Below are 24,486 nucleotides of genomic sequence, written 5' to 3'. Positions count from 1 at the left end.
ATTGTAAATGTTTGTCATAAATGCGTATCGTAAATGCATATTTTTTGTATATATCTAATTAACACGAAACGATCAAATTTAAAAACAAAAAACACGACACGAGACGACAAAGATAATTTAATATAGCAATTAGTTTATTTCATTAATATTTATTAATCATACATAACATGACAAACACAAAAAGCACAAAAAAACGAAAAACAAATGCTAAATCGTGTCAATTTCGTGTCGAATTTTGAAAACGAACACGATACAAACACGAATTCGAATTTCAATTTCATCCCAGTTTCATTTCGTGTCGTGTATTTTTATCGTGTCATGTCATTAGTCGCCACCCCTAAATGCATGTTGTAAATGTGTATCATGAATGGCTGCTTAAGTATATGACTCACAAATGCGTTTCATCTTCATTTATGACATGGGGATTGATGATGCTCATTGCATGTCATCTATACACCTTTATGACACATTCCGTGTTGTAAATACGCGTCGTAAGGTGTATATTGGTTAACTGTAACAAGTTTTCAAAATCAAAAGCACAAAGCTTATATTGAATCATGAAATTCGAATTTCAACAAACTAGTATTTTTGACTTCGTCATGTTTATCAGTCTAAACCAACCATTAAATGAATATTCTAGCTCAAATTCATGAAATAACAAGTAAATGAACACTACTACAAAATGGACTTTGGTCACTCGACGCCGAAAACGAACAGTCACTCATACAATATTTTAAGTAGCTGAAGGTCTCCATCGTGTGACTATTCGAAACCGTATTGCCACACCTTCTAATAATGAAGTAGTTGAAGTGAATTGAAAGATTTTAGAAGAACGCTTAACCACTTATTAATTGGGAGGTGTGACTATAGAAGATTGAGTTTGATGCATTAGTTACTCTATACATAAAAAAGTGACAAATATACTGGAGTAAAAAAAAGTGACAAAAAAGTGTCCAAATGTCATAAATCATCACATGAAGTAAATGTTTATGTCACTAAGTTATAACTAGAGTTTGTCTCACATGATTTCAGTGTAGGAAAAATTCGGTACATATGGTCTCGTAACTATAGGTGTGGCTGAAGTTTAACGTGTGTTATAGCTTGCCTACCATTTATGTGTATAATCACTTGTTATTTCAAAGTGATTGTACGGATTTCAGATAGCCACACCATATCACAAAGGTGTATCGAATGAGTTTTATTAGTCATATGGTTAAATATTCATGTATCTATTATTTAGAGCAAAAATGATGAAAAAGTGTTAATCATTAAGTTTGATATTAGTCACATTGAGTGTTATTGTTTGTAAATAATGAAACAATATATCTGTAATGACATTCTACTTTAAACAAATGGTCCATGAGTAAAAACAACAAATCATAAACGGTGTTATGTCATGGAATGTAATTATAAATTTGGTAATTTGCAAGTTTAATGTAATACAATAATTGACAATGTTCTATAAAGTATGGAAGACATACAAAGTTACAAATTATCAATTTACACAATTCTTGAAACTTACGCATCAATAATAAGTAACAAAAAATGGATCACTTGGATTTTTTCTTTGATACGACAGTTCTGGTTAATCACTTTGATGATTTGATAATGGTGTAGAATATTTGTAGAATGGATACTAGGTCAAAGAAAGAGTGTATAAGGGAACCTTCGACAACCCTTGGTCGTGATTATAGGCCATAACAAACATAGAAAGTTTATTATAGTTATTAACAAAATAACAACCTAGACAAAATAAAATTGTATACAAAATACGGACATTGTCAATAAAGTAACCTACACTAAATTAACATATATGACCGAATTGATAATTATAACACACCAATAAAATTTAACAAACATAATATAAACAATATTGAAAGTCATTAATACTTAATAATTAAAACCATTTCTATTTTTGGCTTCAAAAAGATATATATGCATCCATTTACAAATATATGTGTACAATCCAAAGAGTATTCACAACATTTACAAAATATTAATATATATTATCAACCAATTTCCTAATACAGCTACAATGACCACCATACTCTATGTACCAACGACACACCTTGCAATACCTCTGTGGCCCCTCATCCTCATATTTTCCATCTAGAAATGCCTCTTCAATAGAGTAACCTTCTTCTTCATATTGGAATGTGATGTTATCAGTTGTAAGTTTATGAACAACATCTACACTCCTAAAAAATTCCAAGGCATTATCAGCATAAATTGTGTACTCTCGAGCTTCCGGACCACACCAACGGAAATACTTATCAAGTAGTTGTTTACCTATAAGTACATACTAAAAACACTATCAATCCGATGTACCAGTTTCAATGACTATTGAAAAGTGGACATGTAAGGTCACACCTTATGATTTGATGAGTCAAACTCTACACGCTAACTATCAGCGTCAGCGTATACATTTCACCATCACCACCAATGCATAAAGCCTATCAGCGTCAGCGTGAAGACATTTATTCTATGTAATATTTTTATATTAGGAAACGATATATATATATATATATATATATATATATATATATATATATATATATATATATATATATATAAGTATGGAATAAATAGTAGATTTGATTACCTTATGATAAAGATCAGTTCTTAGTATAGATAAGATACAATCCCTTTAATCACGGGATATACTTGTATAAACTAGTATATATTCAACATTAGAATGAGACCCTAATGTATCTCTACGGCTTGGTGTCGTTGATTGTCTTTGTGACTGTCCTTGTGACAAGCCCGTTTTCTTGGTGAAACGAAACTCTTTGTTGATGAAATACAATTTATAAAATATCTTGTGTTCATTACTTTCTGTTCATTATTTGGTTAGATTAGTTTGATTTTCTTCTTTATACTTGAAGTGTATCCGATTGAAACAGACCTTCAATTGGTATCAGAGTGGGTTATTCATACACTCAAGTAATCATGTCGACTTCCAACAATATCCTTTGGTCTCAACAAGATTTATCCATTTGATGAGCACACCTTTTCCATGCGGAAAACTAAGGCCATGGTTGTTCTTGAAACCATGGACTATGAGATGTGCAACATTGTTGAAAAAGGCTCTCACGTTCCAATGTATCAACCTATGGTCAATAATGCTCCCGTTGCTCCCTTGAAGCAAAAGCTAGAGACGAGTTATGACGACGATGAAAAGAAGCTGCTTAGTATTGATGTGAAAGCCAGGGCTGCAGTAGGAAACTCTTTTCCCTATCACATGTATCATCTTGTACAAAATTGTGATTCACCTCAAGAGATGATGGATATGCTGATAGTGGCTTATGAAGGCACCGTGGAACTCCTGGCCACAACCATTAACAACCTTAATAGAAAATATGAGTATTTTTTTTCTTAATAAGGTGAGTCACTTACCCAAACCTTCAATAGGTTTAACTGCTTGGTTAATGATATGTGCCAACCGGGAACTATCAAGCATTCATCTGAGTTGGTTCTGAAGCTTCTCAACTCTCTTGGGAAAATCTGGGAACATCACGCTGATGTACTTAAGAATAGTGAAAAGATCAACGTTATGGATCTAAACTCCTTGTTTAGAAATTTTTAGAATTATGAAGAGACCAAAGTGCTTCATAAAGACATCATGAAGGAATCGAGAAAGGAAAATTATGTAGCCTTGGTTTCTCGAAAGGAAGTAATGAAGCATGTTAGCGACTTAGATATCTCAGATCAGGGTGAGGAGAGTGATGAAGATCTCACTGATGAACTTGTTGCCAACGCTGCAATTATTGTCAAGCCTTATGAAGAAAGTAGGTCAAATCGGAGTCGAAGAGATCAGTTTAAGGGAGGAAATTCAGTGAGAAGGTCCAATTCAGAAAATAAAAACTTAGGTGACTGTTTTAATTATGGAAGCCCTAACCATTTTGCCAAGGATTGAAAAGAGGAGAAAGAAGCTCAAAGTCCTGAGAATTTTGAAGTGATGTACAAGAAGATGCTGGCTCATATTAAGAAAGAAAACATCTCTCTGCCAAAAGCCTTCAATGCAAAACAAGAGGATCATGAAGAATGGGTGGAAGAAGAGGACACATCTCAAGATGAGGGGCCGAATGTTAAGTGTCTAATGGCTCTTATCAATGATTCCCATGATGGTAATCTTAACATGTGTGACGTTGATGATTCTCACATTGTCCAAGGATCAAGTCTAAATCTAGGACAAACTTGGTACCAAGATAGTGGAAGCTCTAGACACATGACTAGTTTCAAGTCCCTCTTACCAGACCTTGTAGAGAAGGATGGTCTAATGGTGGTGTTTGGTGAAAATAGTTGGAGAGCTGTTATGGGTGTTGGAACTTTTGAATACAAGACGATCAAGTTAAGGGATGTATTTTATGTCGAGGGTCTAAAAGGAAATTTCATCTCCATCAGGCAACTTTGTGACAGTGGTTATAAATTTCTTTTCAATTTCCATGAGGGAAAGGTGTTTGATTCTGAGAACGAAATTATGCTTACTACACTCAGGGATAACAACATTTATATGGTTTATTTTTTTGTTTTGACATTGCTACTTTATTTTTTGCTTCACTATTTTTAATTTTCTAAACATAAACTGCTATTTTTCTTACTATAACTTTTTTACTTCAAAATTTCTTTTTTACTTTGATTTTACCAAAGAAGTATACCTTGTACATTATTCTATTAACCCTTGTCTATACATGTTCTTCTCTATCTATAGTGACCTTATTTGATTTGTTCCTTTTGAAAGGATCAGCGTGTCATTCCTTGAATTAATCACCTTCCTTGTAGAGTTAGTTGACGCTAAATCTGCATCTTTTGTTTAGCGATAACCACTCTCTCCCTGATGATGATGCTCATGTTGTTTGATTAGTTGCATCCCGTTGATGAGACTAGATAGGGGATAGCTGTGCCACTAAGTGTTCTTCTAGGCACATATCTCATCCGTGTTGAATAGCCTATATCTGTTGAAATGGGATGAGGTGAAGTTAGGTAACTTAGCACATCTATTTTCATAGATGCTCTTACAACAACACCAACTCCCTATGAAATCTAGAGGCGTCTTCAACAAGACAGTGGTCCCACCTTCTCTTCCTTCGAGGATCATAATAAGTGGAACCTTCGAGTGTTGTCCAGATGACTCTCATAACTCGAAGGTTATAAAGATCGGATCCAATTAACTTGTTGGTTACAAAGACTGGTTCATAGTCCTCTCTTGTTCTTGGCGAACAAGAAGCTTGGAATCAATCTGCAAAATCTCAACGATTAAAGGCATTCTCTCTCTTTGTTTACTATGAATTGTGTTTCTTGTTTGATATAATCTTTGCTTGCCTTATTTTATAGCTAGACTTGAAGGGAAGATATCTTGGAAAATGGAAGTGCATTTTTGGCCATTCAATTCAAAAAATTTGATGGACCGATTCTTTATCATGCTTCTGAAAAAGCTGCAAAAATATCGCTTTTTGAATATTTCTTTGTTTGACTAACTCTTTTGTTTGTATATTACTATTTGTACCATTTTTTAAAGGATCTAACGGTGGAAATTCTAATCCAAGTATGTAACTTTTGAAAAATCATCGTCCCTAGAAGCATGTTGTTGTATGTGACCAAATCTCTCTAAGTCTCTCATCAACAAGACTATCTATTGAGAACATCGTCCCTAGAAGCATGTTGTTGTCCGTGATGTATTACATGCACCTACCCACTCTTGCCCTTTTCTTCTAATAAAAGTGATTGATGAGTCAGCATATGCAACCACATGTTGATGAGATATCTCAATACTATGTTAGTCAATGATAGTTTAAACCCACACTATTAGGAGACATCACAAACTTACAAAATTACAAGATGAAATTCTTTTACACTGGTAGCTTCCGCTGATGACCATTGCCGCTGATGCTATGTCTCACTGATGTATCGTTCTTATCTCAACGGTAACTTTGTTGGGCTTAATAGTGTTGTGTCAAATGTGTGCATAGTTTAGTATGTTTTATTCCGGTTTCGGCTTTTCCATTCTCGGATCCACTTAGTTATTTAGAGTATTTATATTGTGCATGCATGTATCTTTAGGGTTAGCGTTTTGTGATGTGTGTGGAATGTACTAGTTTTAATCCTAACAAACTCAAATAAAAAAACAAACACAGGTAGGCAGTCTACCTATCGACAACAGTTTAGTTTAAGCAAGCAGGGTATCGAACACACGGAACGGTAACAATTGAAATTAATACTAATATTATCTAAATAAAGCAATTAATTAAAATGGAGGTTTTCTCTAGTTTTACAAGATTAGAAACTTAAATAACTTCTTAAACACTTAAGGAAAAAGGCAACTAACAACTAAAAGAGGAACACAAGACAACTATATTCAATCAAATTAAAGAGACTTCCGTTTAGATTCGATTCACTTATTCCTATGGTTGATTTCGTGGCAAGTGCAATGGATTATTATGTTATTGGTTACCGATTTCTAATGTGATTCGGTTCATGTTCACTATTACTAATCCTTTAGCAAACAAGTTAATCCAAACAGTGGCCAGTTAATTAAACTAACAGGTTTCCTAGTGTTCAGTTCGTATCAAGCAAGACTTGTAATATAGTTAATCAAATTGGTTGATTCAATTAACTATTATGAGGTTGGTCATCACATATGCTCACACATTAACTTACTTATTTTCTAGTTAACCCTAGGTTCATGTTCATTAATACTAGGCATACAATCTTGTTTCAAGCAATCAAGAAGATGTTCATGCAACTCAATTACTTAGTTATTAACAGAAAATAATTATCATTAACATAGAAGGATCTTTTAACAAGCTTGACAAGACAAATAACCAAATCTAATTAATCATAGCCACTCAATCAAACCATATTCATAAGTTTCTCTACTCTAAACAGAAGTATGGAGTTTTTAGCTCATAACTATAGAAAATAACATCATAAACTCGAAATCTAATGTAATAAACATGATTCAAAACAAATATTAAGAGAAAAGTAATAGTTTTATGCCTTTGAGCTCTTTAAATCCAAGCTTCTAGTTGAAATTCAAAAACCAAAGCTTCATAGACCCTCTCTAGCCTCCAAAAGTCGTCCAAACCCTCCAACATAAGTTAGGGTTTCGGGAATAAACGATATATATATATATATATATATATATATATATATATATATATATATATATATATATATATATATATATATATATATATATTCGGTTCCTATGAGGACTCATTTTAAAGTGAGGACTCGTGAGGACACCTTAAAAATACAAATCATAAAATCGAGCATAGATCTATGTCCGGAAGAAAAAAATGGAAAAAAAATTGCATCATTAAAATTGATCCATGATTCAATTTTAATTTTTGATTTTGAATCATTATGATCCATGATTCAGTTTTAATGATCCAAATTTTTTTTTCCAATTTTTTTTCTCACGGACATAGAACTATGCTCGATTTTATGATTTGTATTTTTTAAAGATTTTTTTTTTCCATTTTTTTTAAGGTGTCCTCACGAGTCCTCACTTTAAAATGAGTCATCACCCGATCCTGTTTCTATATATATATATATATATATATATATATATATATATATATATATATATTCCAAAATTCAGTCCAACTGGTTGAGTTTTATGGACAAACTCGCCGAGTTTTTCATTTAAAACGCATGTACGGCAAGGCATCCTTGTATCAGGAATCTTCCAGCCAACTCGTCGAGTTCCTCTTCATTTAAGCCTTCTTTCTTCAAAATCCAATCTCCAAGCTTCCAATTGCTAGTTCCGCTTCCTTTTTCGCCCGAGCATGTCTTTATTACTGAAAATGAAATTTTAACATAATTAAGCATCTTTTGTTCATTATTTGAGATAAAATTAACATAAAGTATTAAGATAATGCATGATTTTTATGACTAAATATGCCCATATCAAAATACCCCAGACTTGACTTTTGCTTGCCCCCAAGCAAAACTGAATTTTAGCATACCAATATCACGTAAGACAATCCCAATCGAACCCAACCATTATGCCAAGAGCGCAACACATGCATTTGTCTCTAAATTTTTTCCTAAAGACCCCCCCCCCCAAAATTCTAAATACTAACAATCGTCATAAACACTCGCCCACTTTTTCCGAACAACGCTCCTTTTATGCATCCCTCCGAATCCATCTGCAAAAAACTTTCTTAACCTCAAGTCATTTTTGGTTAAACCCCCAAGCATACATATGGTAAAATAACCTAGAAAAGAAAAATTACAATAAAATAAAAGACTTGATAACTTGATAACTTGAATCTTCAATAATTTGCAGCTTTTCTTTAATGTATTTCTTCTTTGTCTTCATTACTTTGTAGATTCTTTCAAACATTTCAACACTCTTTTTTTTTCGAACTCACTTTTTTTCACTCAAACTAAAAACCTAGAAAAACATATGCTTACGCAAGGGGATTTAACATCATCATTTATTGATTAAAGGCATTAGTCTTATGTGCAATGACTACTCAAGCTTTCCTAGATACATTTCTGGTACACGATGCTAAATATGTTGTGTCCCTCACACTAAGCAATGTTATATTTTTGTCCCATGATTTCACTAGAATAAAGGGGGCCACAAATGCACTATAATGTATGTTGGCTCAAGTAAACATTTAGGTCCTCATAGAATCATCAAACACAATACTAGCATGGAATCCTATTTGCTTTTTACCTTAATTTTCTAATTTAACCCTAGCAATTTTTATGCAATTTTTTTAAAAAAAAATTATACCTAGGATTCTAATTTAACTAATGTAATCAAACCCCTACCGCACACATAAGTAATTCAATGTCCCCATTGCATGTTATGCATGATAAAGAACATAAAAGTAAAGAGAGAATTAGAACAAACTCCCCTGGGATAGTAGTTGAGAGGTTGATATTCTTCATTTTAAACTCCATCTTCAGCTGACTTTGGCATGGGAACAGCTCATCCATGCCTTGGGTGTCATAAGTCTCGTGTGATGCAGCTCCAAAAATAGAGGAAAAAGATTCTTGGAAAACTTCAAAGATGAACTTCAAAAATATAGCCAATTGCTGTCTTGAATTGAATCTAATCGTCGACTCAAAGAAAAAGAATGAGTGACTCGTCGAGTTTAGGTCGGGACTCGCCGACTTGAGTCGTGATATGGCATAAATCGCGAATTTTCTCTTGGACTCGTCGAGTTTTAAGAGTGCACTCGACGAGTTTGTGTCTCTGTAAGGGAAAATACTTCTTTCTGCTTCAGTTGTTTTTTGAGGTTAAGGGGGTATTAAGGTAACACACCCCCTAATTTTTCTTCAGTAATTACACTCATTTTCAATCATTTTAGCATCAGACTCATAATACGAATCAAATCTTGTAATCTTCTCGTCTAGACTCGGCCCCTCACTTTGTTTCCTCACAGTTTAATTAATCATTCAACCCTCACCCTAATTTCTATAAAGATCAAAAACAAAAACCAAATAATAAAAGGAAAACAATCATCAAATTAAACTCCTAAATTACTCCTAATTAACTAGAAGTTTTAAACAAAACAAACCAAAATAAGCAAAAATAAAAATTGTCTTAACAAATCAATCACAAATAAAAGAAAAAGGATAGTCACTCTTCATCCTCGTCATTTCCTCCTCCGGTTCCACTCCAACCGGCACCTCCTTGTCGTGCACTCCATCGATCCTCCCAACTTCGAATGTGAGGGTAGTTCGGGAAAGAATCATTGCGGGGAATGTGTTGGTGACTCATCATATGCTCAAGAACCATGTGGATGTGATTCAAGCTATGGCCAATATCATCTTCATATGCCCTTAATTCTACATGGTATGGGTCCATTGGCAACTCGTCTTCAACGGGAACCATGAGTGGGTCTTCATGTACATGTGCTTGTCTAGGGCTTACCCTTCTACCCGGCTCCTCCGGAGCCACTACTTCATCTTCATCCAGAATAGCAAAATTTCCCTTTCCATAATCTTCAATAATCCTAGCCCTCTTATAGAGAAGATGGCTAAAAGGAGGTGATTGCACCATAGTCAAATAATTCCCGGTCCCCCTCTTAAGAATACCATACGACCTTGCCAATCTCGTCACAAACATACCGCCACAAATTCTTGAGGTCTTCCGATCTTTCACTTCACCCTCCACTAGGTATTTTGCCAAACAATAGGGAATGTTGCAGAAGGTGTTCGGCTTAATAATGCACCAAAGGTAAAAAAACATCAAGATTAGGCACTTTGTCATCATCTTTTTGCATGTTGATGGAACTCGAAATACCGGTGGATAAGTCGGTTGACCAGTGACCTTATACTCGCCTCTTGTGCAGCCGACGGTATGTAAAACCCATTCGCAATTGTTAACCACCAATTAGACCCGGTTACCCCATTTGGGAAGACTTTATGGCAACTTTCAAGAAACTCTCCAAAAGCTTCGGTCATGACTTTTGACTGATCATATAACCCCATCATCCATGCTAATTCCACTATGCTACATTCTCTATATTCACCCCCAAGACAAAAAGTTAACGCGTTTGTGTTATAGTAATCATCTCCACCCCGGAACATAACCGTAGCATAAAATTCCAAACACAACTCCCGGTAGACTGGTTCTTGCATTTGAAATAGCCTCCTCCACGCGTCACAAGTAACTTGCACCCCATTATTTATGAAGAATTTTGTCAAACATGGGTTCATGTCTTCCACCAAACCCACTTGTTCCAACCAAGACTAGTTCAGCTCATTTGGCAAGTAGAACTCCTTCTTCTTCAATGTTTCCAACTTCTTTTTCCACTCAACCAATGTCCTTTGAGAGCCAATTTGTGGAAAATTAAACCAAGGGAAATCCCCTTGGTCCATTGGAACTTGTTGGCCCCTGTTTCTTCTCATTCTTCTGCAAAGCAAACATCAAAGGAAACAAAAAAACCACAGAAGATATAAAAAAAATTGTAAATTTGGGCACTCTGTTGAAGCAACTCGTCAAGTTGCAAGAACAACTCGGCGAGTCCGATGAACGCTTCAAATTTTTTTCCTTTTTCATCAGATTCGACTACTTAAACTCAAAATCATACCATAGGTTGGTCTAGGGTAGTAAACACATATTAATTCACAAGAAAAACTAGTTAAAACATCCTATTTTGGTCAAAATTAAAACCCTAATGTTCATACGAAAGTCAAAAATCGGGATTTTCACTAAATTCAACCATCAAACATCTAAAATTAAACTTTAACAGAATTATGTATGAAAAATCTAACATTTTTAAAGAATTTCAAGTGAAAATCGGAAGAGATTGAAAGATTGAGCTTGAGAGAAGAAGGCTCGTCGAGTGGAGGCGTGAGGCGGTTGAAACTGATGAGTTTTACTTTTTTGGGTAAAAACCCTAATTGACCGAGTTTAAAATCATTTTTTTCGGTAACTAAAGTCTACTCATCGAGTTCAGGGTCCCAAACTCGTCAAGTAGAAGCGGGTTAGAATAAAAGTCGCGATTTTTCAAGTGAACTCGTCGAGTAGAGAAATGGAAATCGGAGAGTTTTTGGCTCTGATTGAAAAAATTTAAGATTTTCTCACAAAAATTTCACCACACCCCACACTTAAACTTTGCTTCTCCTCAAGCAACATTTTAAGCAAATTAGAGGATTTAGAGTGACAATCCTAACAAAACACACAAAAAATGAAGGAAATAAAAGACTAAAAATGAAAGAAAAGAAAAGAGTAAAAGAAAGCAAACTCAAACAACGGGTTGCCTCCCGCAAACACTTCTTTTTAAGGAGTCTTGAGCTGGACTCATTCCCGCTCTACATTGTAGCGGCTTCTTCCAACGGAAATTCCTTCTTCACCTTTGCACCTTCCATCTTCTTTTATAAGCCATTAATTTCCTTATGTATGCCTTCTTCACAACTTCCTTTGTCTTCTTAGTATCATTTTCCTCATGCTTACACTTTGTTCCTTTACCCTTCTTCACAAGCCTTGTCTTCTCTTCTTCTTTTTGTTGTCCCACCTTTTCCACTTCCATTTCCTCCATCTCACTTGCACTTTCATTCATCCCTTCATAATCACTTGAGATTACAGATTCTGTCTCACTTTCTTCATATACTTGGAAATTGGGTGGTTTAAAAGTGAAGACTTTAAAGGTGGTATACACTAGGGCGTGAGGCTTGGTTCTCTTTACTTTTGTTGGCTTGATTTCTTCCACTTTCTGATCAATCATGTGTAAGTCAATGTAAGGTTTATTATTCTTCTTGTCATTCCAAGCCTTGATATTCTCTTGTTTCTTCAAAATCTCCTTCTTGTTGTCTTGATTTGCTTCAATATATTGCAAATGTTTGTCAAAACATGTCGAGTTTGTATCTTCAAAACTGCTTATATCTTCATCACCTTCACATTCCTCAAGTAGTTTCTCCAATTCTTGTAAGTCTCTTTAGGCATCAAAGTCTTCTTCTGAAGAGAGTGTGAATTCCTTTGAATTGTTTTCATGCCAAAGTGCTAGATCTTTTTCTAACAATTCATTATCCAAATCCAACAAGGAAAGCTTATCTTCACTAGACCTTAAATGCTTCATCTCTTAATCGACTCCAAAGGTGACCGAATCATCTCCCACTCGAAGAGTGAGTTTTGATTCTCGCACATCCACTATAGCACATGCGGTGTTTAAAAATGGTGTTCCAAGAATAATTGGGACTTTATGATCTTCTCCCATATCTAAGACTATGAAATCAGCAGGAAATACCAACTTATCCACCTTAACTAGAAGATCCTTGCAAATTCCCCTTGGATAGGTTATTGTCTTGTTAGCTAGGTGGATTGCCATATGGATGAGCTTTGGTTCTGGAAGGTTTAACTTCTTGAAGAATGAGTGTGGCATGAGGTTTACACTAGCCCCTGAATCTTCCAATGCGAAAGTAGTAGTTAAATTTCCAAAATGGCACGACAAAGTTATGCTACCTGGATCTCCCATCTTTTCTGGTAGTTCATTCATCATAGCGGCTGAACAAATTTCATTCAACACTATCTCTAAGACATCCTCCATCTTCTTCATATTTGTAAGGAGTTCTTTAAGGAATCTTGCATATTTGGGCATTTGTGCTATTGCTTCAACGAATGGGATGTTAACATGGAGGGCCTTTATGTGCTCTAAAAACTTCTTATTCTATTCATTTTTTTATTTTATATGGCTCGACCTGGGAATGGCAAGGGAGGCTGGTATGGTTTTAAGGGAGGATTATTTTTTTCATCAGGTGCACAACTCGTCGAGTTCGGTTTTTGAATTAGTCACGTTTTTTCCTCTATTTGCGATTTTTGGGTTTCTTCTCTTTTTTTCTGCAACACACTTAGATCTTCATTCTGGATTGGAGTCATAGGATTGAAAATTTTCTCATTTTTTGTTATTGCATTAATATGAGCTATTCTCGGTTTCTTCTCGATGTTGCTAGGAAGTCCGCCCGGTGTTCTTTCGTTAAATTGTTTCGCTAGCTGCTCGATTTGCTTCTCTATGTTAAGGATTGAGGCCTGCTGATTCCGAAGTAGAGCTTGTTGATCTTTCATCATAATTTGGTGCTCTTTCATCATATTTTGTTGCTCCCTTATAGCAGCATCGACTTCATCATGTCTTTTCTCGAATGCACTAAAAAAACGTGCAAGCATGGCTTCAAAATCCGTCCTATTCTCTTGCACCGAATCTTCCTTTTGATAGAACCCTCTCGCCTTTTGCCTATAATTTTCCTCCTTGGCCTTCTTATACTCATCATATGGTAGCGATTCCTTTTTTGGTTTCCTCCAATCGTCATCAAACCTATCGCAACTCGAATAACAAACTTGTGCTTTCCGATTCCCGTTCTCGTCAAGGTCACAATCTTTAGTAAGGTGGGGCCCACTACAATTGTCACATCCCACTCAGATGGTGTGGATGGATTGGTCCATCTTTGTCATCCTACGCTCTATGCTCTTTAACTTAGCCATTACTGCCGCCATGTCATCAGAAACTGAATTCACCACCCCTCGTGTTGAGTCGTGCCTTGGGTTATGATATTCTCTTGAGTGCTTGGAGAATTCTTCAATCAATTCTTTTATAACTGTGGGTGCCTTCTTCGTGAGTGGTCCTTGGGAGTCAAGGAGCTACCTGGTTGTCACATTCACTCCATCATAGAATATAGAGACTTCTTGCTGAATGTTTAGGTCATTTTGAGGCCAGTTCCTCAACAAGCCTTTGTATCTTTCCCACGACTCATAGAGTGATTCACCTCCTTGTTATTCGAAGTTTGCAATGGATTTCTTCAACTTTGCTATTTTTGAGGGAGGACAGAATTGATCAATGAACTATTCACACATCTTTTGCCATGTTGTGATGGATCCTGGAGGGAGTCATTTTAGCCAATCTTTTACGGGTCCCTTAAACGTAACCGGTAGCATACGAAGTAGAACAGTCTCGCGAGGCACATTAGGGATGTTGAAGTAGTAGGCTATGTCATTGACCTCGTCGATATGCTTGTATGCGTCTTCGTGATCCTTCCCGTAGAATAGGATGTCCTTTAGTTGGGAGAGTTTGTGACCTTTCACCTCAAAGTTTGTAGTTGCTGGAATCGCAGGTTGCACGAGTCCTAGCCCGGTATTGTCACACATCCTTCTTTTGTATTCGCCCATGGGTATGTCTGAAATGTTGACCATCTCTTCTTCTGGTTCAGTCTCACTTTCTTCTTTAAATTCGGGTGTTTCTGGCTCGAGATCTTCTATCTTCTTGTCAAAACTGCTTGATTCTCCGATTGCCTTGTCCTTCTTTTTGCGAATAGTCGATTCCGGATCTTCAGTGGGTGGTACTACTGTAGAGCTAGAACTTCTGGTCATAAACTCCTAAAACAAAACAGAAAAACAAGCGTAAAACGAACAAAAACGAAGTAAAAATGAAACCGAAAACGCGACCAACTCGTCGAGTTCAGTAATGGACTCGGCGAGTTCAACGCAACATCAGACAAATCAAAAATGAAAATTAAAACAGAAAAACTAATAACTTTATGAAAGATAAATCTCACACAAAGGATTGATACTACTAGCAAATAAAATTAACTATTAGAACCGTTCCCCAACAACGACGCCAAAAACTTGATGTGTATGGAATGTACTAGTTTTAATCTTAAGAAATTCAAATAAAAAACAAACACACGTAGGCAGTGTACCTATCGATAGCAGTTTAGTTTAAGCAGGTAGGGTATCTAACATAGGGAGCGGTAACAATTAAAATTAATACTAATATTATCTAAATAAAGCAATTAATTAAACGGGGGGGGGGGGGGTTTCTCTAGTTTTACAATACTAGAAACGTAAATAACTTCTTAAACACTTAAACAAAAAGGCAATTAACAACTAAAAGAGGAACAAAAGACAACTAGATTCAATCAAATTAAAGAGACTTCCATTTATATTCGATTCACTTATTCCTATGGTTGATTTCGTGGTAAGTGCAATGTATTAATATGTCATTGGTTACCTATTTCTAATGTGATTAGGTTCATGTTCACTATTACTAATCCTTTAGCAAACAAGTTAATTCAAACAATGGACAGTTGATTAAACTAACAGGTTTCATAGTGTTCAGTTCGAATCAAGCAAGACTTGTAATATATTTAATCAAATTGGTTGGTTCAATTAACTCATATGAGGTTGGTCATCACATATGCTCACACATTAACTTACTTATTTTCTAGTTAACCCTAGGTTCATGTTCACTAATACTAGGCATACAATCTTGTTTTCACAAAACTATAAGATTCAAGCAATCAAGAAGATGTTCATGCAACTCAATTACTTAGTTATTAACAGAAAATAATTATCATTAACATACAAGGATCTTCTTACAAGCTTGACAAGACAACTAACCAAATCTAATTGATCCAAGCAACTCAATCAAACCATATTCATAAGTTTCTCTACTCTAAATAGAAGTATGAAGTTTTTAGCTCATAACTACAGCAAATAACATCATAAACTCGAAATCTAATGTAATAAACATGATTCAAAACAAAGATTTAGAGAAAAGTAATAGTGTTTTGCCTTTGATCTCTTTAAATCCAAGCTTCTAGTTGAAATTCGAAAACCAAAGCTTCTCAGCTGCTCTCTAGCCTCCAAAAGTCGTCCAAAGCTCCAACATAAATTAGGGTTCGGGAATAAACAATCTATATATATATATATATATATATATATATATATATATATATATATATTCAAAAATTCAGCTCCAACTCGTTGAGTTTTATTGACAAACTCGCTGAGTTTTTCATTTAAAACGCCTATACGGTAAGGCAGCCTTGTATCGGGAATCTTCCAGCCAACTCGTCGAGTTGATGGCCTAACTCGTCGAGTTCCTCTTCATTTAAGCCTTTTTTCTTCAAAATCCAATCTCCAAGGTTCCAATTGCTAGTTCTGATTCCTTTTTCGCCCGAGCATATCTTTATTACTGAAAATGAAATTTTAACATAATTAAGCATCATTTTTCCATTATTTGAGATAAAATTAACATAGAGTATTAAGATAATGCGTGATTTTTATTACTAAATATGCCCATATCATGTTGGTGTTGGATTAGTGTCTAAGCCCGTAACTATATTTGGTATGTACTTGACCCGGTTGTGTGCATGGTCCTTTTGGGTTGCCTTCACCATAGCAACTTGACAGGGTGATTTAAAGAGAGAAGAGATATTATTATATTAATATATTATGAGAATAATATATTAAAGGAATAATAATGTTATTTAATTAATATTAGTCATAAATTAATTAGGAATTAATTTGGTGACTAAAAGAGATTAATTGAATAAAGGGGCTGAAACTGTCAAATGTGTGATAGTTGTGTATTTGGGCTATGAATCCTTATAGATATAAGGGTGGCCGAATTTAGGGTTATGGACACCTTGAATTCGTCCAAGCCTTAATCTAGAAGGATCCTTGGATTGCTTAGGGCCTAAGTTATTCAGTTAGGGTTAAGGAAGTAACCCTAGTAGCTCATAGTATAAATAGACCCTAAGGGTTGGGGAAATCGGCCATCCTTGCTTCTTTGGGAACCCTAGAGCCGATATCCACACTTCTTCTCTCTCTCCAAATCATCCTCTTGCTAGTTGGTGTTTGTAAGCCATTAGAGGAGTGACAATTGTGACTCTAAGCTCCAAGAACAAGAAGATTCAAGCAAGCAACTTAAGGTATTCTTCTAGATCTGATTTTACATGTTATGATTCAATTGTATTCACTAGATCTAGCATTGTAAGCCTTGGATACATTGCATGTTCAATTAGAGAAACCTAGATCCAAGTATTAGGGTTTGCATGTGCACATAGGAAAGTTCTTATGGCTCAAACCCATCAGTGGTATCAGAGCCAGGTTGATTTATATTGAATTGATGCATTGTTTGATTGTTCTTGCACTTGAAAAATCGTTTTTTGTGCTACTGACTGACAGACTCGGCGAGTCCCATTGTGGACTCGGCGAGTAGGATGAACTCGGCAAGTCCATAATGGGGCTCGGCGAGTCGGATCGTCTGCCAGATAGATTTTCGGGATTTCTTGCTGTTTTTCTTGAGGATACTTGCCTAAATTGTTTTGGGACCATAAAATCTGAATTTTATCATATGTCTGACTATATCCTTGTCAAAACAAAAGATTATTACCATTTGATTAAATAATAATTTCCTTATTTGATAATAATTGATTATTTGAATTAATTGGTAAATTGTCTTGCAAGTAATATTGACTAGGTCAAATCTAGATAATCATTAAATTAATTGGTTGATTTATATTATTTGTTATTTGATCCTTTATGTTTTGAAAAGTTCAAAACTTGTCCTCAAGTTTTGAAATTTAAATTTTGTGATTAAAAGTTTAATTGAAATTATTTAAATTTCAAACCTTAGAATTTTACAAGTTTTAAAATTCAACCCTATACTTATAGTATTATAAGATTAATATATATGTATAACTTAAATGCTAGTCTTACCGTTAGTAGGCCTCATTCACGAAGCCGATCTATAAGGGGGGTATAAGGTTATGGCCTATAAAATGGCTGTTTAATGGGTGTCCATTCTCACCCACCGCTTCCTTGATTGGTGGAGGGTCGTTAGCCGAACGGGTAGGATCGGGCAAACCTTTCCTCATTAAAAGTATAATGAATCTATATAAAGTAACTAAAATGTTTTCATAAAATTCCCAATCTTAGTTACTTTAGGAAAAAGTGAATTTGATGCAATCCCATGAAATTACACTTTGTACCCTTGCTAAGACGTTAATGGAGCGCGTGTGGTTAACCGGCACATTAATTGGTTTCTAAGCAAAGGTAGCAAGGGGTGACTCATTGTTTGTCATAGTTCGATGGAGCGTGTGTGGTTAACCGGCACATCGAATAGGTGACTGTAACAATGAGGGCGCCATGTACATTTGCATGGTTATTCACACCCACTTTGTGATCCTCGGCATCCCACTCACAAACGAGAGGGACATATCGAGATTTATACATGCCATTGAAAAGTTCAATGTATCTCAAAAGATCTAGGAGTTTTTCAATACATTTAAAACCTAATATCTTTTTCGTTTTTCATGGTGGAGAATTAGTGAATCGACATTCACTTGCCTTCAAATTATTTACTTGTTAGATTACGGCATCCCTTTTCTAATTTGTAAATAATGTTGTTGGTTCCTAGCCCTAATTTCTCATTTGGGTGATTAATTGGGGAAATTCATTTCTAATCAACTTTGTTCTTTTTCCTTTTCAGATGTCAAACGCAAACAACAATGCTTCTGGGTCAAACTCCTCTGGTTCATTCTCACTCATGAACTTGTGTGGGAAAGTGATCTTCGATGGGACCAATTTTAGTAATTGGATCCGCAACATTCGCATGGTCACTCTCTACGAGGACAAAGAATATGTCCTCGACGAGAAGCTAAAGGAGATTGATATCGAAACTACTACTGCCGATGAGATCGTGGCCTACGAGGCCCACGAGCGTGATGCCACGAAAGTCCATTGCATCATGCTCGCGACTATGACTACTGAACTCCAAAATACCTATGAGGACAAGTACCCCAATGAGATGCATCAGGATCTGCTGGAACGCTACCACCAGAGTGCTAGGCAAGAGAGGTATGAGATCATCACTTCGATGATCACTACCAAAATGGGTAGTGGAGAGTCCCTTACCGCCCATCTGCAAAAGATGCAGAGATATGTTGATCGCCTGCTGAAGTTGAATGTGAACTTCGATGAAGAGCTAGCAATTGACATCATCCTTCACTCATTGCCTTCCTGCTATAGCCAGTTCCGCATGACCTACCACATGAACAAGGAAGAGGTCTCCTTGAGCAAGCTTCAGGGCTTGTTGAGGACTGCTGAGAGCAACCTCAAGGATAAAACTGTTGCATCACCTCCTACTCCAGCTGCTGCCCCTGTCTTGGCAATAGGGCAAGGGAAGGGTAAGAAGAGGAAGGCCTCTTCAAGGGGCCACCACTAGGGAAAGTCCCAAGATGGCACCTCTTCTAGTGGAACCAAAGTTGGTTATGCTAAACCCAACTCTAACCCTAAGGAGGCAGAATGCCACCACTGCTACAAGATAGGACATTGGAAGAGAAGCTGCCCATAGTATCTGCAAGCCATCAAGGATGGGAAGATCAAGCCATCTTTCGCAGGTATTTACACAATTAAATCTAATAGTTTATCACATGCTACTTCTTGGGTTCTTGATATAGAATGTGGTTATCACATATGTTCTGATTTGCAGGGACTAAAAAGAAATAGGGATGTGGAGCCTAGAAGGATGAATCTGATCATGGGAAACAGAAGATCGTCGCATGTGACCAAGATTGGAGTATATTCCTTAGTGCTTAGTAATGGTTTAGATTTGAATTTGAATAATTGTTGCTATTCGCCAGATATGGCTAGAAACATCATTTCATTTCATGGTTTATATAAACAAGGTTTTAGATATTCATTTGATAATGAAAAGGGTTCTATTTATGCTTATTTTGATAATGTTTTATATTTTGAATCATTGCCTTGTAATGGAATATATGAAACTGTGATGGTTGTAGACAACTTAGGAAATGATGTGTTGTGTGTGGATTCTTCCAATAGTATGGATAAATCATGCTTGTGGCATTGTCGTCTTGGACATGTCAACAAGAAAGGCATAGCCCAACTCGAAAAGGATGGAGTGTTGGAGTCATTCGACCTTAGGGACGATGACGTGTGCGAATCTTGTTTACTTGGAAAGATGACCAAGTCACCCTTCACTGGCACTTGTGCGAGGGGTGAGGGTTTATTGGATCTCATACATACAGATGTATGTGGGCCCTTTAGATCCACCACAAGGGATGCAAATCGCTTCTATGTGACTTTTACAGATGATTATAGCAGATATGGGTATATCTACTTAATCAAGCACAAGTCAGAAACATTTGAAAAAGTTCAAAGTGTTTAAACAAGAAGTAGATAATCAGTTGGCAGGAAAATCAAGATGCTTCGATCTGATCTAGGTGGAGAGTACCAAAGTCTTGAGTTCCACGACTACCTCAAGGAATGTGGAATAGTTTCACAATTGACGCCACCTAGGACACCACGATTGAATGGTGTAGCTGAGAGGCGTAATCGAACATTGCTAGACATGGTTCGTTCCATGATGAGTCGTGCTTCACTACCTATCTCATTCTGGGGGTATTCCTTAGAGACTGCCGCCCATATCCTTAACTTAGTACCTACGAAGAAGGTTGCCAAAACACCTCATGAGATGTGGACAGGGAAGGCTCCCTCGTTAGCACATATCAAGGTTTGGGGTTGCGAGGTTTTCGTAAGACGGGAAACTCACGACCAGCTTGAACCTCGTAGTGAGCGATGTATTTTCATCGGCTACCCACAAAAATCCTTTGGATATCTCTTCTACAGATCGAGTGACAATGTTGTCTTCGTTGCGAGGAGAGGGGTTTTCCAAGAGCGAGAACTCATAAGCCAAGGAGACAGTGGGAGGCAAATTGATCTTGAAGAGCTTCAAGAGTTGAGCGATGAAGGAACCTCTAACATTGGCGCTCAACCCGAGGAGGAAACTCCGGTTGAACCGATTGACGAGTCCTTACCTCTTAGACGTTCCGAAAGAGTTAGTGTTCCACCCCAGTTTTATGGTTTTCATATCACTATGGAAGGGGATACGCTCATTAGTGATAGTACACTAGTGAATATGGACGAACCTAACAATTATAAGGAAGCCATGGCAGGCCCGGAGTCTGCGAAATAGAAAGAGGCTATGGATAGCGAGATCCAATCCATGTATGACAACCAAGTTTGGAATTTGGTTGACAATGTACCAGGTCGTAAGACGGTCGGGTGCAAGTGGATCTTCAAGAAGAAGACTGACGTGGATGGGAACGTGCATACTTATAAGGAGCGATTAGTTGCGAAGGGTTTCACTCAAACTCCTGGAGTTGACTACGACGAAACCTTTTCACCAGTTGCGAAGATAAAGTCTATCAGGGTGATGCTGGCCATTTCTGCATTTCATGACTATGAAATATGACAGATGGATGTCAAAACCGCTTTCCTTAATAGGAAGTTGGCTGAGGAGGTTTACATGGCTCAGCCACAGGGTTTTGTCAATGCGAAGCATCCCAATAGAGTGTGTAAGCTTGAGAAGTCCATTTATGGACTTAAGCAAGCGTCTTGCAGATGGAATCTTTGTTTTGACGAGAAGGTCAAAGAGTTTGGTTTTGTGCGAAGCGAAGATGAGTAGTGTGTATATGTCAAAGCCAGTGGGAGTGTAGTAAGCTTTCTCGTATTATATGTCGACGACATACTACTCATAGGAAACGACATCCCGACATTACAGGAGGTTAAGTCCTGGCTTGGGAAGTGCTTCGCTATGAAGGACCTCGGAGAGGCTTCCTATATTCTGGGAATAAGGATAGTGAGATACAGAAGTAAGAGACTAATAGGACTTAGTCAGAATACTTACTTGGACAAGGTACTAAAACGTTTTACTATGGAGAATTCAAAGAAAGGGGAGTTACCAATCCAGAGTAATGCCAAGCTGAGTAAGACTCAGAGTCCGAGTACTGAAGTGGAGATAGCAGAGATGAGTCGAGTACCATACGCTTCCGCAGTTGGCTCAATCATGTATGCTATGACTTGTACTCGCCCTGATGTGGCCTTCGCTTTGAGCATGGTCAGCAGATATCAAGGGAACCCTGGCAGAGCGTATTGGATCGCAGTCAAGAACATTCTTAAGTACCTTCGGAGGACCAAGGAATGGTTTCTAGTCCTCGGTGGGAGTGATGACTCAAAGGTGCGAGGGTACAGTGACAACAGTTTTCAGACCGACAGGGACAACTACCGTTCGCAGTCGGGCTGGGTCTTTACCCTCAATGGAGGAGCAGTGACTTGGAAAAGTTCAAAACAGGAAACCGTAGCTGATTCAACGTGCGAATCAGAGTACATTGCAGCGAGCGAAGCGTCAAAGGAGGCAATATAGTTGAAGAACTTCATTGGAGACCTTGGAGTTGTGCCAGCCATAAAGGAGCCCATGGAGATTTTCTGTGATAATGAAGGAGCGATTGCCTTAACCAAGGAACCGAGGGATCACGGTAGATCTCGACATATCGACATAAAATATCACTTTATTCGACATCGGGTGGAGGAAGGACTCCTCGTAGTGAAGAGGGTATCGTCAGAGGATAACCCAGTAGATCCGCTTATGAAGGGACTGAGCAGGGTTAAGCATTTGCAGCACGCTAGGAGCATTGGGCTGAAGGATGATATTAGTTTAGATTAGATAGTTTGGAAACGTGTAATAGATAAGTTGTTATTAACATTTGATGATTAAATAAAGGAGTATTATTTATTAGTAAAGTTACTGTCTTATGTTAATCTTTTACCTATTGTTTCATTTTGCATGTTTTGACTTCCTGAATAATTGAATTATTTGATAATAATCGAATTATACAAACGGTCCACAGTTGTTCATATGTTGGAAGTAGATATGAATGAAGACTGTCATGAATTGGTGTGTAGATTGTATAAAGAGTTTTATACATAGCAAAGGTTTGCTACAACGTTCATGAGTGCTTATGAACTTGATTTGAGGATTGGAATAAACCAGCGCTTGCTGGAATCAATTCATGGAATTTATCACGAGTGATCGCAAGATGGTAATATCATATGGTCTTAAAACCTAGATATATGGTTTATTGTTTGCCAATTGGTTGTGCATTGATAATACGTAAACGCATTAGTAACTTGATGTTATAAAACGCATTGTTGTGTATGATTTGATTAGTGGATAATAAATGTATATAAGTCGAAGTTTATCTGTTACTTTTATCCTAAGATGGTAAAAGCGATATCAGGGCCCCTCGATGATTTGATTTCACTTATGTGCCGGGCCCGGTCAGGACTGAATTGATGTGTTCAATTAAGTTCTATGTCAAATGAATCTGAGATCGAGAAACCAATTGCTGGACAATAAGTATGAACATGTTCCATGTGATTGTCCGCACGATATCTAGAACAGAGGATTATACGATCCCTTATCTGAAGGACAGGTTACTGATAAGATCAGAGTTTGATAGCGTCTTTGAGAGCTACGATTGCTAATCGGATTAGGCTTGCATTTATAGTTACTAGAATTATCCAAGTGGGAGACTGTTGGATTAGTGTCTAAGCCCGTAACTATATTTGGTAAGTACTTGACCCGGTTGTGCATGGTCCTTTTGGGTTGCCTTCACCATAGCAACTTGACAGGGTGATTTAAAGATAGAAGAGATATTATTATATTAATATATTATGAGAATAATATATTAAAGGAATAATAATGTTATTTAATTAATATTAGTCATAAATTAATTAGGAATTAATTTGGTGACTAAAAGAGATTAATTGAATAAAGGGGCTGAAACTGTCAAATGTGTGATAGTTGTGTATTTGGGCTATGAATCCTTATAGATATAAGGGTGGCCGAATTTAGGGTTATGGACACCTTGAATTCGCCCAAGCCTTAATCTAGAAGGATCCTTGGATTGCTTAGGGCCTAAGTTATTCAGTTAGGGTTAAGGAAGTAACCCTAGTAGCTCATAGTATAAATAGACCCTAAGGGTTGGGGAAATCGGCCAGCCTTGCTTCCTTGGGAACCCTAGAGCCGATTTCCACACTTCCTCTCTCTCTCTCCAAATCATCCTCTTGCTAGTTGGGGTTTGTAAGCCATTAGAGGAGTGACAATTGTGACTCTAAGCTCCAAGAATAAGAAGATTCAAGCAAGCAACTTAAGGTATTCTTCTAGATCTGATTTTACATGTTATGATTCAATTGTATTCACTAGATCTAGCATTGTAAGCCTTGGATACATTGCATGTTCAATTAGAGAAACCTAGATCCAAGCATTAGGGTTTGCATGTGCACATAGGAAAGTTCTTATGGCTCAAACCCATCAGTTGGAACCCTAATTGTTGTTTGTACGCTCTAATAGAGAAGTTCTTAAGAACTGTTCTCGAGTC

At 36.8% G+C, this 24,486-nt stretch overlaps 1 protein-coding gene across 1 annotated transcript; it reads right to left on the bottom strand.

The window, feature by feature from the left end:
* Positions 1-12,548: 12,548 nt before the first annotated feature.
* On the bottom strand, positions 12,549-13,064 carry LOC145114079 (uncharacterized). The gene has a single exon (XM_079050087.1). The coding sequence runs from the start codon at positions 13,062-13,064 to the stop codon at positions 12,549-12,551; it is 516 nt and encodes a 171-aa protein (XP_078906213.1).
* Positions 13,065-24,486: the final 11,422 nt, after the last annotated feature.

Source organism: Lactuca virosa, chromosome 5 (genome assembly GCF_052849685.1).
Source record: "Lactuca virosa cultivar CGN04683 chromosome 5, Lactuca_virosa_CGN04683_v6, whole genome shotgun sequence".
Taxonomy (NCBI): Eukaryota; Viridiplantae; Streptophyta; class Magnoliopsida; order Asterales; family Asteraceae; genus Lactuca; species Lactuca virosa.
Note: the sequence above shows the minus strand (reverse complement) of the source record. Positions and strands in the feature narration are given on the sequence as shown.

Coding starts and splice junctions, on each gene's coding strand:
- LOC145114079 (XM_079050087.1), bottom strand. CDS start 13,064: ATGCCCAAATATGCAAGATTCCTTAAAGAACTCCTTACAAATATGAAG.